This window comes from Bombina bombina, chromosome 3 (genome assembly GCF_027579735.1).
Source record: "Bombina bombina isolate aBomBom1 chromosome 3, aBomBom1.pri, whole genome shotgun sequence".
In the NCBI taxonomy this organism is placed as follows: Eukaryota; Metazoa; Chordata; class Amphibia; order Anura; family Bombinatoridae; genus Bombina; species Bombina bombina.
The window spans coordinates 719,848,207-719,861,024 of NC_069501.1; the positions used below are offsets into that span (position 1 = coordinate 719,848,207).

The 12,818-nt window shown below is 39.1% G+C and overlaps 1 protein-coding gene across 1 annotated transcript in view; it reads left to right on the forward strand.

Annotated features, from left to right (window-relative positions):
- The window catches only part of IFT57 (intraflagellar transport 57), a 73,100-nt gene that overhangs the window by 43,609 nt on the left and 16,673 nt on the right, over positions 1 to 12,818 (forward strand). Inside the window, exons 5-8 of the mRNA XM_053707538.1 lie at positions 6,989 to 7,054; positions 8,500 to 8,622; positions 9,303 to 9,374; positions 11,714 to 11,845. Of these exons, the coding sequence (XP_053563513.1) occupies positions 6,989 to 7,054; positions 8,500 to 8,622; positions 9,303 to 9,374; positions 11,714 to 11,845 (393 nt within the window). The remainder of the gene's footprint in view (positions 1 to 6,988; positions 7,055 to 8,499; positions 8,623 to 9,302; positions 9,375 to 11,713; positions 11,846 to 12,818) is intronic.

Consider the following 12,818-nt stretch of genomic DNA (forward strand, 5'->3'; position numbering starts at 1 on the left):
GCAATGTTACTCTTTATGCTTCTGGCTGAAAAACACAGTCCCAGCTGAAGCAATGTTACTCTTTATGCTTCTGGCTGAAAAACACACATACTCCCAGCTGAAGCAATGTTACTCTTTTTATGCTTCTGGCTGAAAACCACACTCCCAGCTGAAGCAATGTTACTCTTTATGCTTCTGGCTGAAAACCACACTCTCAGCTGAAGCAATGTTACTCTTTATGCTTCTGGCTGAAAACCACACTCCCAGCTGAAGCAATGTTACTCTTTATGTTTCTAGCTGAAAAACACGGTCCCAGCTGAAGCAATGTTACTCTTTATGTTTCTAGCTGTAAAACATACTCCCAGCTGAAGCAATGTTACTCTTTATGCTTCTGGCTGAAAAACACACTCCCAGCTGAAGCAATGTTACTCTTTATGCTTCTGGCTGAAAAACACACTCCCAGCTGAAGCAATATCATTCTTTATGCTTCTGGCTGAAAACCACACACACTCCCAGCTGAAGCAATGTTATTCTTGGTGCTTCTGGCTGAAAAACACACATACTCCCAGCTGAAGCAATCTTACTCTTTATGCTTCTGGCTGAAAAACACACATACTCCCAGCTGAAGCAATGTTACTCTTTATGCTTCTGGCTGAAAAACACACATTCTCCCAGCTGAAGCAATGTTACTCTTTATGCTTTTGGCTGAAAAACGCACATACTCCCAGCTGAAGCAATGTTACTCTTTATGCTTCTGGCTGAAAACCACACTCCCAGCTGAAGCAATGTTACTCTTTATGCTTCTGGCTGAAAACCACACGTACATCCAGCTGAAGCAATGTTCCTCTTTATGCTTCTGGCTGAAAACCACACGTACATCCAGCTGAAGCAATGTTACTCTTTATGCTTCTGACTGAAAAACACACGTACATCCAGCTGAAGCAATCTTACTCTTTATGCTTCTAGCTGAAAACCACACTCCCAGCTGAAGCAATGTTACTCTTTATGCTTTTGGCTGAAAAACACACATTCATCCAGCTGAAGCAATGTTACTCTTTATGCTTCTGGCTGAAAACCACACACACTCCCAGCTGAAGCAATGTTATTCTTGGTGCTTCTGGCTGAAAAACACACATACTCCCAGCTGATGCAGTGTTACTCTTTATGCTTCTGGCTGAAAAACACACTCCCAGCTGAAGCAATGTTACTTTTTATGCTTCTGGCTGAAAACCACACATTCATCCAGCTGAAGCAATGTTACTCTTTTTATGCTTCTGGCTGAAAACCACACTCTCAGCTGAAGCAATGTTACTCTTTATGCTTCTGGCTGAAAAACATACTCCCAGCTGAAGCAATGTTACTCTTTATGCTTCTGGCTGAAAAACACACATACTCCCAGCTGATGCAATCTTACTCTTTATGCTTCTGGCTGAAAACCACACGTACTCCCAGCTGAAGCAATCTTACTCTTTATGCTTCTGGCTGAAAACCACACGTACATCCAGCTGAAGCAATGTTACTCTTTATGCTTCTGGCTGAAAACTACACGTACATCCAGCTGAAGCAATGTTACTCTTTATTCTTCTGGCTGAAAAACACACATACTCCCAGCTGAAGCAATCTTACTCTTTATGCTTCTGGCTGAAAACCACACGTACTCCCAGCTGAAGCAATCTTACTCTTTATGCTTCTGGCTGAAAACCACACGTACATCCAGCTGAAGCAATGTTACTCTTTATGCTTCTGGCTGAAAACCACACATTCATCCAGCTGAAGCAATGTTACTCTTTTTATGCTTCTGGCTGAAAACCACACTCTCAGCTGAAGCAATGTTACTCTTTATGCTTCTGGCTGAAAACCACACTCCCAACTGAAGCAATGTTACTCTTTATGTTTCTAGCTGAAAACCACACGTACATCCAGCTGAAGCAATGTTACTCTTTATGCTTCTGGCTGAAAAACACACATACTCTCAGCTGAAGCAATGTTACTCTTTATGTTTCTAGCTGAAAAACATACTCCCAGCTGAAGCAATGTTACTCTTTATGCTTCTGGCTGAAAACCACACATTCATCCAGCTGAAGCAATGTTACTCTTTATGCTTCTGGCTGAAAAACACACATACTCTCAGCTGAAGCAATGTTACTCTTTATGCTTCTGGCTGAAAAACACACATACTCTCAGCTGAAGCAATGTTACTCTTTATGCTTCTGGCTGAAAACCACACATTCATCCAGCTGAAGCAATGTTACTCTTTTTATGCTTCTGGCTGAAAAACACACTCCCAGCTGAAGCAATGCTACTCTTTATGCTTCTGGCTGAAAACCACACATTCATCCAGCTGAAGCAATGTTACTCTTTTTATGCTTCTGGGTGAAAACCACACTCCCAGCTGAAGCAATGTTACTCTTTATGCTTCTGGCTGAAAACCACACTCCCAGCTGAAGCAATGTTACTCTTTATGTTTCTAGCTGAAAAACACGGTCCCAGCTGAAGCAATGTTACTCTTTATGCTTCTGGCTGAAAAACACACTCCCAGCTGAAGCAATGTTACTCTTTATGCTTCTGGCTGAAAACCACACATTCATCCAGCTGAAGCAATGTTACTCTTTATGCTTCTGGCTGAAAACCACACTCCCAGCTGAAGCAATGTTACTCTTTATGTTTCTAGCTGAAATACACAGTCCCAGCTGAAGCAATGTTACTCTTTATGCTTCTGGCTGAAAAACACAGTCCCAGCTGAAGCAATGTTACTCTTTATGCTTCTGGCTGAAAAACACACTCCCAGCTGAAGCAATGTTACTCTTTATGCTTCTGGCTGAAAAACACACTCCCAGCTGAAGCAATGTTACTCTTTATGCTTCTGGCTGAAAACCACACATTCATCCAGCTGAAGCAATGTTACTCTTTATGCTTCTGGCTGAAAAACACACATACTCTCAGCTGAAGCAATGTTAATCTTTATGCTTCTGGCTGAAAAACACACTCCCAGCTGAAGCAATGTTACTCTTTATGCTTCTGGCTGAAAAACACACTCCCAGCTGAAGCAATGTTACTCTTTATGCTTCTGGCTGAAAACCACACATTCATCCAGCTGAAGCAATGCTACTCTTTATGCTTCTGGCTGAAAACCACACTCCCAGCTGAAGCAATGTTACTCTTTATTCTTTTGGCTTAAAACCACACATTCATCCAGCTGAAGCAATGTTACTCTTTATGCTTCTGGCTGAAAAACACACATACTCTCAGCTGAAGCAATGTTACTCTTTATGTTTCTAGCTGAAAAACATACTCCCAGCTGAAGCAATGTTACTCTTTATGCTTCTGGCTGAAAACCACACATTCATCCAGCTGAAGCAATGTTACTCTTTATGCTTCTGGCTGAAAACCACACATTCATCCAGCTGAAGCAATGTTACTCTTTATGCTTCTGGCTTAAAACCACACATTCATCCAGCTGAAGCAATGTTACTCTTTATGCTTCTGGCTGAAAAACACACATACTCTCAGCTGAAGCAATGTTACTCTTTATGCTTCTGGCTGAAAACCACACATTCATCCAGCTGAAGCAATGTTACTCTTTATGCTTCTGGCTGAAAACCACACTCCCAGCTGAAGCAATGTTACTCTTTATGTTTCTAGCTGAAATACACAGTCCCAGCTGAAGCAATGTTACTCTTTATGCTTCTGGCTGAAAAACACAGTCCCAGCTGAAGCAATGTTACTCTTTATGCTTCTGGCTGAAAAACACACTCCCAGCTGAAGCAATGTTACTCTTTATGCTTCTGGCTGAAAAACACACTCCCAGCTGAAGCAATGTTACTCTTTATGCTTCTGGCTGAAAAACACACATTCATCCAGCTGAAGCAATGTTACTCTTTATGCTTCTGGCTGAAAAACACACATACTCTCAGCTGAAGCAATGTTAATCTTTATGCTTCTGGCTGAAAAACACACTCCCAGCTGAAGCAATGTTACTCTTTATGCTTCTGGCTGAAAAACACACTCCCAGCTGAAGCAATGTTACTCTTTATGCTTCTGGCTGAAAACCACACATTCATCCAGCTGAAGCAATGCTACTCTTTATGCTTCTGGCTGAAAACCACACTCCCAGCTGAAGCAATGTTACTCTTTATTCTTTTGGCTTAAAACCACACATTCATCCAGCTGAAGCAATGTTACTCTTTATGCTTCTGGCTGAAAAACACACATACTCTCAGCTGAAGCAATGTTACTCTTTATGCTTCTGGCTGAAAACCACACATTCATCCAGCTGAAGCAATGCTACTCTTTATGTTTCTAGCTGAAAAACATACTCCCAGCTGAAGCAATGTTACTCTTTATGCTTCTGGCTGAAAACCACACATTCATCCAGCTGAAGCAATGTTACTCTTTATGCTTCTGGCTGAAAACCACACATTCATCCAGCTGAAGCAATGTTACTCTTTATGCTTCTGGCTGAAAAACACACTCCCAGCTGAAGCAATGTTACTCTTTATGCTTCTGGCTTAAAACCACACATTCATCCAGCTGAAGCAATGTTACTCTTTATGCTTCTGGCTGAAAAACACACATACTCTCAGCTGAAGCAATGTTACTCTTTATGCTTCTGGCTGAAAACCACACATTCATCCAGCTGAAGCAATGTTACTCTTTTTATGCTTCTGGCTGAAAAACACACACACTCCCAGCTGAAGCAATGTTACTCTTTATGTTTCTAGCTGAAAAACATACTCCCAGCTGAAGCAATGTTACTCTTTATGCTTCTGTCTGAAAACTACACATTCATCCAGCTGAAGCAATGTTACTCTTTATGCTTCTGGCTGAAAACCACACTCCCAGCTGAAGCAATGTTACTCTTTATGCTTCTGGCTGAAAAACACACTCCCAGCTGAAGCAATGTTACTCTTTATGCTTCTGGCTGAAAACCACACATTCATCCAGCTGAAGCAATGTTACTCTTTATGCTTCTGCTGAAAAACACACTCCCAGCTGAAGCAATGTTACTCTTGATGCTTCTGGCTGAAAAACACACATACTCTCAGCTGAAGCAATGTTACTCTTTATGCTTCTGGCTGAAAACCACACATTCATCCAGCTGAAGCAATGTTACTCTTTATGCTTCTAGCTGAAAACCACAGTCCCAGCTGAAGCAATCTTACTCTTTTTATGCTTTTGGCTGAAAAACACACATACTCCCAGCTGAAGCAATGTTACTCTTTATGCTTCTGGCTGAAAACCACACTCCCAGCTGAAGCAATGTTACTCTTTATGCTTCTAGCTGAAAACCACACTCCCAGCTGAAGCAATCTTACTCTTTATGCTTTTGGCTGAAAACCACACTCCCAGCTGAAGCAATGTTACTCTTTATGTTTCTAGCTGAAAAACACACTCACAGCTGAAGCAATGTTACTCTTTGTTTCTAGCTGAAAAACACACTCCCAGCTGAAGCAGTCTTACTCTTTTTATGCTTTTGGCTGAAAAACACACATACTCCCAGCTGAAGCAATGTTACTCTTTATGCTTCTGGCTGAAAACCACACTCCCAGCTGAAGCAATGTTACTCTTTATGCTTCTAGCTGAAAAACACACTCCCAGCTGAAGCAATGTTACTCTTTTTATGCTTTTGGCTGAAAAACACACATACTCCCAGCTGAAGCAATGTTACTCTTTATGCTTCTGGCTGAAAACCACACTCCCAGCTGAAGCAATGTTACTCTTAATGCTTCTGGCTGAAAAACACACTCCCAGCTGAAGCAATGTTACTCTTTGTTTCTAGCTGAAAAACACACTCCCAGCTGAAGCAGTCCTACTCTTTTTATGCTTTTGGCTGAAAAACACACATACTCCCAGCTGAAGCAATGTTACTCTTTATGCTTCTGGCTGAAAACCACACTCCCAGCTGAAGCAATGTTACTCTTTATGCTTTTGGCTGAAAACCACACTCCCAGCTGAAGCAATGTTACTCTTTATGCTTTTGGCTGAAAACCACACTCCCAGCTGAAGCAATGTTACTCTTTGTTTCTAGCTGAAAAACACACTCCCAGCTGAAGCAGTCTTACTCTTTTTATGCTTTTGGCAGAAAAACACACATACTCCCAGCTGATGCAATGTTACTCTTTTTATGCTTTTGGCTGAAAAACACACATACTCCCAGCTGAAGCAATGTTACTCTTTTTATGCTTCTAGCTGAAAACCACACTCCCAGCTGAAGCAATCTTACTCGTTATGCTTTTGGCTGAAAACCACACTCCCAGCTGAAGCAATGTTACTCTTTATGTTTCTAGCTGAAAAACACACTCCCAGCTGAAGCAATGTTACTCTTTATGCTTCTGGCTGAAAAACACACTCCCAGCTGAAGCAATGTTACTCTTTATGCTTCTGGCTGAAAACCACACGTACATCCAGCTGAAGCAATGTTACTCTTTATGCTTCTGGCTGAAAACCACACTCCCAGCTGAAGCAATGTTACTCTTTATGTTTCTAGCTGAAAAACACACTCCCAGCTGAAGCAATGTTACTCTTTATGCTTCTGGCTGAAAACCACACTCCCAGCTGAAGCAATGTTACTCTTTATGCTTCTGGCTGAAAACCACACTCCCAGCTGAAGCAATGTTACTCTTTATGCTTCTGGCTGAAAACCACACTCCCAGCTGAAGCAATGTTACTCTTTATGTTTCTAGCTGAAAAACACACTCCCAGCTGAAGCAATGTTACTCTTTATGCTTCTGGCTGACAACCACACTCCCAGCTGAAGCAATGTTACTCTTTATGTTTCTAGCTGAAAAACACAGTCCCAGCTGAAGCAATGTTACTCTTAGGAATTCTGGCTGAAAAACTGCAAATATTAAACACTGTATTTACCTTTTTGTATTTCATAGTTTCACCTTTCAGACTGTAAACTCTTACTTAGTTCTATATGATCTCTTGTTATGTTTATTATGCCCCTTGTGCTTTAGAATTTAACAATGATTATAAATGCTTATTATTGTTTCTTTTGTTTTTTCAGGAAGAGGATTCTGACGATGAACATTGTATAGATTTAAATGATCTTGCCTCACAGAGCCACAAATTGGTAAATACTATCAATTAAAAACAAATATTTAAATATTGGCATCTTATATCTCACAAGCTTATTTCTATAGTGTTTACAGTTCTTACGCAGTTAATCCTTCAGTGTTTATGTGAAAGTGATTTTCATATTTGACTATTCCAGTCCATAAACCTTTTTAATCCATTTATCATAAGGCTTTCAATGAATTAGTAGCTCAATTACACCCTCATCCTAGCCTGGGGCAATTTGACACCAAAAAATGCTTTTTTGAACCCATTTTTACTAGATTTTTAACTATTCTACACATGTTGAAAAATCATTTTGGTCTGTATTGAGCATTATCAGTGGCGCTGTTAATGCGAGGGTGCTCAACCTGTTGTATGCACCGTATTTGATCAAATGACAGTAGCGGAGACTAAGACTTTGCCAGTGAGAGAACTGGATGTCTGACAGTCAGGACCAGAAGCTGTGCTAGAGCAAGAGAGGAGTAATAGGTTGGTCAGTGAGAAGTGGATGGCCAGGAATTAGTGATCCATTCTGGATTAAAATACAATTAGGCTAATGCTGCAAACACTGCAATGAAGTGGAAATATAAAGGCTTATTTGTTCAAGACTTCTTGTCCAGCAATGACGAATCCGGCTTCCTCCAATTATTGCGTGCACCCGAAGGTGTCCTGCTTGTGAGGACACGCAATGATTGGAGGAAGCCGGATTCGTCCTCGATATGCTAAGTACATCAGGAGCTGCCGGTCTGGTTTCATATAGAAAAAGTTAAGTATTTAAAGAAACAAACAAACACTTAAATGTAAAGTTTAATGAAGTGCCCCTGTTTTTAAGAGTATTTTTAAGAAACAGGCACTTTCTCATTAATCTTTACATTCACATTTATTTAAAGGTTATTCTATTACTCTTGATTTTAAAATGAAAACCAGTAAGACATTTCTGCAATACTGAAACATAGAATGGAAACTCACTGGCTGATAGTCAAAACTCCGACATCTCTGTTGATTGAGAGTGACATGACCTCAAGCATAAAAAAAAACTGTTTGGTATACAAATATCCAGTTTATGAAAAGTTGTGATACAGTTTACACTGCTGGAAAAAAATATTGGTCACCTTGGTATCTTCGGTGCTGCATACAGTAATTCTTGAGTGTTTTATCTTAACCATTATGAAATAAATAGTTTTATTGTGGGACAATATTGGGCCTCCGTCAGAGAGGTTTTTCTTTTTCTAAATCTAATTGCTATGTGACCTTTTCATTTTGTAATTCTAATAGGTGGAATGGGGGCCTGCGGTTTTATTGGAGATTTTAGAATTTCTGAATGCAGCTAATGTGATCAAAAATAGATGTTTTATAGCACACTATCGCTTCCATCTAGACATAGATCAACTATAGAAAATACTGGTGTACCTAGGGCTGTAAAACTACAGAATGAATATTATTTTTGTACTTTTTTGTTAGGCACAAGGAGAGTCCACTAAACCACAGGAAATTTTGGAATCTAATATTGACGCTGTGGAATGGAACATGGAACTGGAGCGTGTCCTCCCTCAGCTCAAGGTTACAATTCGAACTGACAACAAGGTCTCTGGATATCCTTATATATGTATTTTTAATTTGACAGTTTGAGAACATTTTACTGTCATGTTGGATTATTCAGGTTTTGTGTTAACCACCCTTAGAATGGAATGTGTCCCAGCAGAAATACTAAGCTCATTTGTTTCAAATCGACTCACAGTTTGTTATTGACTTAACAGACTTTTTACAGTTTTAAATTTACTCATCTGAATATGGATTTAATTTAAAATAAAAAAATCAAAATTGATTTGTTTTCAATAGTTTTAAGAATAAATATGTGATTTGGTAGCATTAGTTGCAGTAGTGTGTATAATTACAAATAATAATTTAGATTAGACTATTTGTATTGAAAACACCAAATGGAACCACTGTAGAATTAAAGGGGGAATGCAAATATTTCAAATAATATCCCTGCCATTCTGATATTTTGTAATTACAGATGATCTCTTCATGTGTTTTCGGAGGGTTGAATCTAAAGTTCACTGTTTATCTTATTCCAAATAACAAGCTTCTAGATGGTTTCTATGTAAAAAAAAAAAAAAAACAACCCATTCCATTTTTTTTTGGGGGGGGGGGGACTCTAGAACACGTACATGTTCTTGTTCATTGTTTGTATCAACTGTTGTGATTGGCTACTTGATATTGTATGTTTTTATATATGTAATGTTGTTGTTGTTGTTTTAAAGGACTGGCGGATTCATGTTGATCAAATGCATCAACATAGAGAAGATATTGAAAGCTTATTTAAAGAATCACAGGTATTTATTTAGCCATATTTTATGTATTTTTATTTTTTTAGGTTTCTTCTTCTTTTAATTTGTTTTTGAGTCTTGATGGAACATTTTTTTTGTAAATATTTGTCTATTAGTTTTTCAATGCAAATGTTAAACAATCATTACAGCAACAAGTAATGGGCATAAAACAAGAAACATGTAATTGTAGATGGTAAACAAGTAACTTTTACAGCATTGAAAAATTCTTTTTTATAAGGGGGATACATGCCCCATCTCTTCAGAACACAAATTGCTGGGATTGTTATAACAGAGAAAAATAAATAAAAATAACTTTTTCCAGAGCTCTAAAGAGAGAAATTATAAGAGATATTGTCTGCAGCAAAAATAAAGAGCAAAATAAAGCAAGAGACTGGTACAAGGAATGTTTAAAGGGTTACACAGACAGTGGCTAGTTGCACAACTCAGATGTACAACTAGCGTGGCTGAATGAATCAGCGGCGGGTTCCATTTATGACCAGCAGTGCACTGTGGGTCATGAGCGTCCTTTTTAACCCGCTTGCGTGGGTAACGCACACAGTAGAGCAGGTTTAATAGTCATAAAATGACATGCTCTAACGGATTACTCCATGTCATTTTTCAACTATTATGGCCCTTTTTTTCTAGTCACACACTAGTGCATTCTATAAATGGATATAACGTTACAAGTGCAGCTTAAGCAAGGGCACACTTTTTTACATTTACTTCCTACGCTTTGTATGATTGGCTGCATTGGTTCAGTATGTTTATCTTACCTCTGTGCTGTGACCATTTATGGAAAGATATCAATAAGATCCTGCATTGATCAAGTGATTACTGTGCATCATGTAGCTGGCTCATGGTTCTATATCCTACAGGGCACACTGCAATTTAAGTATGGTGAAATTTACCTGACTCTTTTGCCCTGCAACATTCTACACCCAGGGATAGGCAAGGTGTCCGTACACGGACACTGGTGTCCGTGACTGGCCCTTGCAGTGTCCGCCGCCCATTTTGCTGTGGGGAGGGAGGAGTAAGACAGATGAATACTGGTCCTGACTTCTCCTTAACACACGCGGCGCCACGTTTTGCAGGGTTGTGGCCACTCTCACATGATGCCGCTTAGTACCAGAAAATGACTCTGAGTGAGACAGAGAGAGAGGGAAGATTCAAGAAGCAAGCTGCCACTGTGTCCCTGGAGCTTTATATGCAAAGGTAAAGCACTTTAACCAGCACCTGAGGTTTATTATAAGTAGTATTTAAATAGAAAGAGAAAAGATATAGTAAGGTTGTGAATCATAACCTTAGTATATCTTTTCTTTCTGATTAAATAATAGGAAAGGGAAAATATTTAGTGTGAATAAAATTAGTGGCTTGTCAAGAGACTGCTAGCAATATTGGGTGATACGTTATGGAATAAATAAAGCCTGAGTGAAATACTGGATGTGTATCTTCTGCATCTGTATAATAACACCCAGCTCTATACAAAGACACAGTAGTGACACTGGCACATGGGTATAGCCAGACAAGGGCTGGTTATAGGATCAGTGGTATCTGCATCAGTATAATAACACCCAGCACTATATAATGACACAGTAGTGACACTGGTACATGGATATAGCCAGACAAGGGCTGGTTATAGGATCAGTGGTATCTGCATCAGTATAATAACACCAATCTCTATACAAAGACACAGTAGTGACACTGGTATGATGGATATAGCCAGACAAGGGCTGGTTATAGAATCAGTGGTATCTGCATCAGTATAATAACACCCAGCACTATATAATGACACAGTAGTGACACTGGTACATGGGTATAGCCAGAGGAGGGCTGGTTATAGAATCAGTGGTATCTGCATCAGTATAATAAAATTCAGCACTATAAAATAATAGTTTTAATTGTAAATGTACCTTGGTGTCCTTCACTAAAGGTCTTTACTTTAGAAACTGTCCGCCACAGCCTTGGCTCGTGCCTATCCCTGTCTACACCTGTCCCCAAATAGACACAAACTTTTCAAAGGGTGTATCCCTGCACTGATGTTGATTTAAAAACATTGTAAATTGCTATATTATCAAAATGACAATATTGAATTATATTAAAATATTTCTCCTTTGCAACAGTGCTTAATTATTGCTATATGTTATACTTAGAAAAACAAGCATAGATAAAAAGGAAAACATCTGTCTACCTTTCAGTTTATAGTATAAATACCATACCCCTTTCATTGATGAAAGAAAAAAAAAAAACGGAGTATAAAATGTTTTATATAATCAAGGCAAAATTATTTAAATTCTGAATGACTTGTTCTTTTATCTTTGCTGAAGATGTGATATTTTTCTTATTAGGGCTACCTAGACAAACTTCAAAATGAAATCAGTAAGACCTTGGAGAAAGTGAGCAGTCGTGAAAAGTATATTAATAATCAATTACAGCCCTTGGTCCAGGAATACCGAGCTGCACAGGCCCAACTAAATGAGGTAAGTTCTCACCATATACTTATGTTGTTTGCATAGCTGTAGTGATAATTGTTTATTTCTCCTGTTAAGTGTGATCAGTCCACGGGTCATCATTACTTCTGGGATATTACTCCTCCCCAACAGGAAGTGCAAGAGGATTCACCCAGCAGAGCTGCCATATAGCTCCTCCCCTCTACGTCACCTCCAGTCATTCTCTTGCACCCAACGACTAGATAGGATGTGTGAGAGGACTATGGTGATTATACTTAGTTTTATACCTTCAATCAAAAGTTTGTTATTTTATAATAGCACCGGAGTGTGTTATTCCTTCTCTGGTAGAATTTGAAGAAGAATCTACCTGAGTTTTTTTGTATGATTTTAGCCGGCGTAGTTAAGATCATATTGCTGTTTCTCGGCCATCTGAGGAGAGGTAAACTTCAGATCAGGGGACAGCGGGCAGATTTATCTGCAAAGAGGTATGTAGCAGCTTATTAATTTCTGACAATGGAATTGATGAGAAAATTCTGCCATACCGATATAATGTAAACTCAGCCTTAAATGCAGTAGCAGCAACTGGTATCAGGCTGTCATGTATGTATATTTTACACTTCAGTATTCTGGGGAATGGCACTTCACTGGAATTATACTGTGTGCATAAGACTTTAGCCTAATTTGCAGGGACTAGCAACAGGCTTTTTAATAACACTTAATTTATGTTAAACGTTTTTTGCTGGCATGTAAAATCGTTTCATTTTCTGAGGTACTGGGTGAATAAAATATTTTGGGCACTTTTTTTTTTTCCACTTGGCAGTTGTTTTATTTAATTTATGACAGTTTACTGATCTCTCTCACTGTTGTGTGTGAGGGGGAGGGGCCTTTTTTGGCGCTTTTGCTACGCATCAAAAAATTCAGTCAGAAGCTCATTGTATTTCCTGCATGATCCGGTTCATCTCTACAGAACTCAGGGGTCTTCAAAACTTGTTTTGAGGGAGGT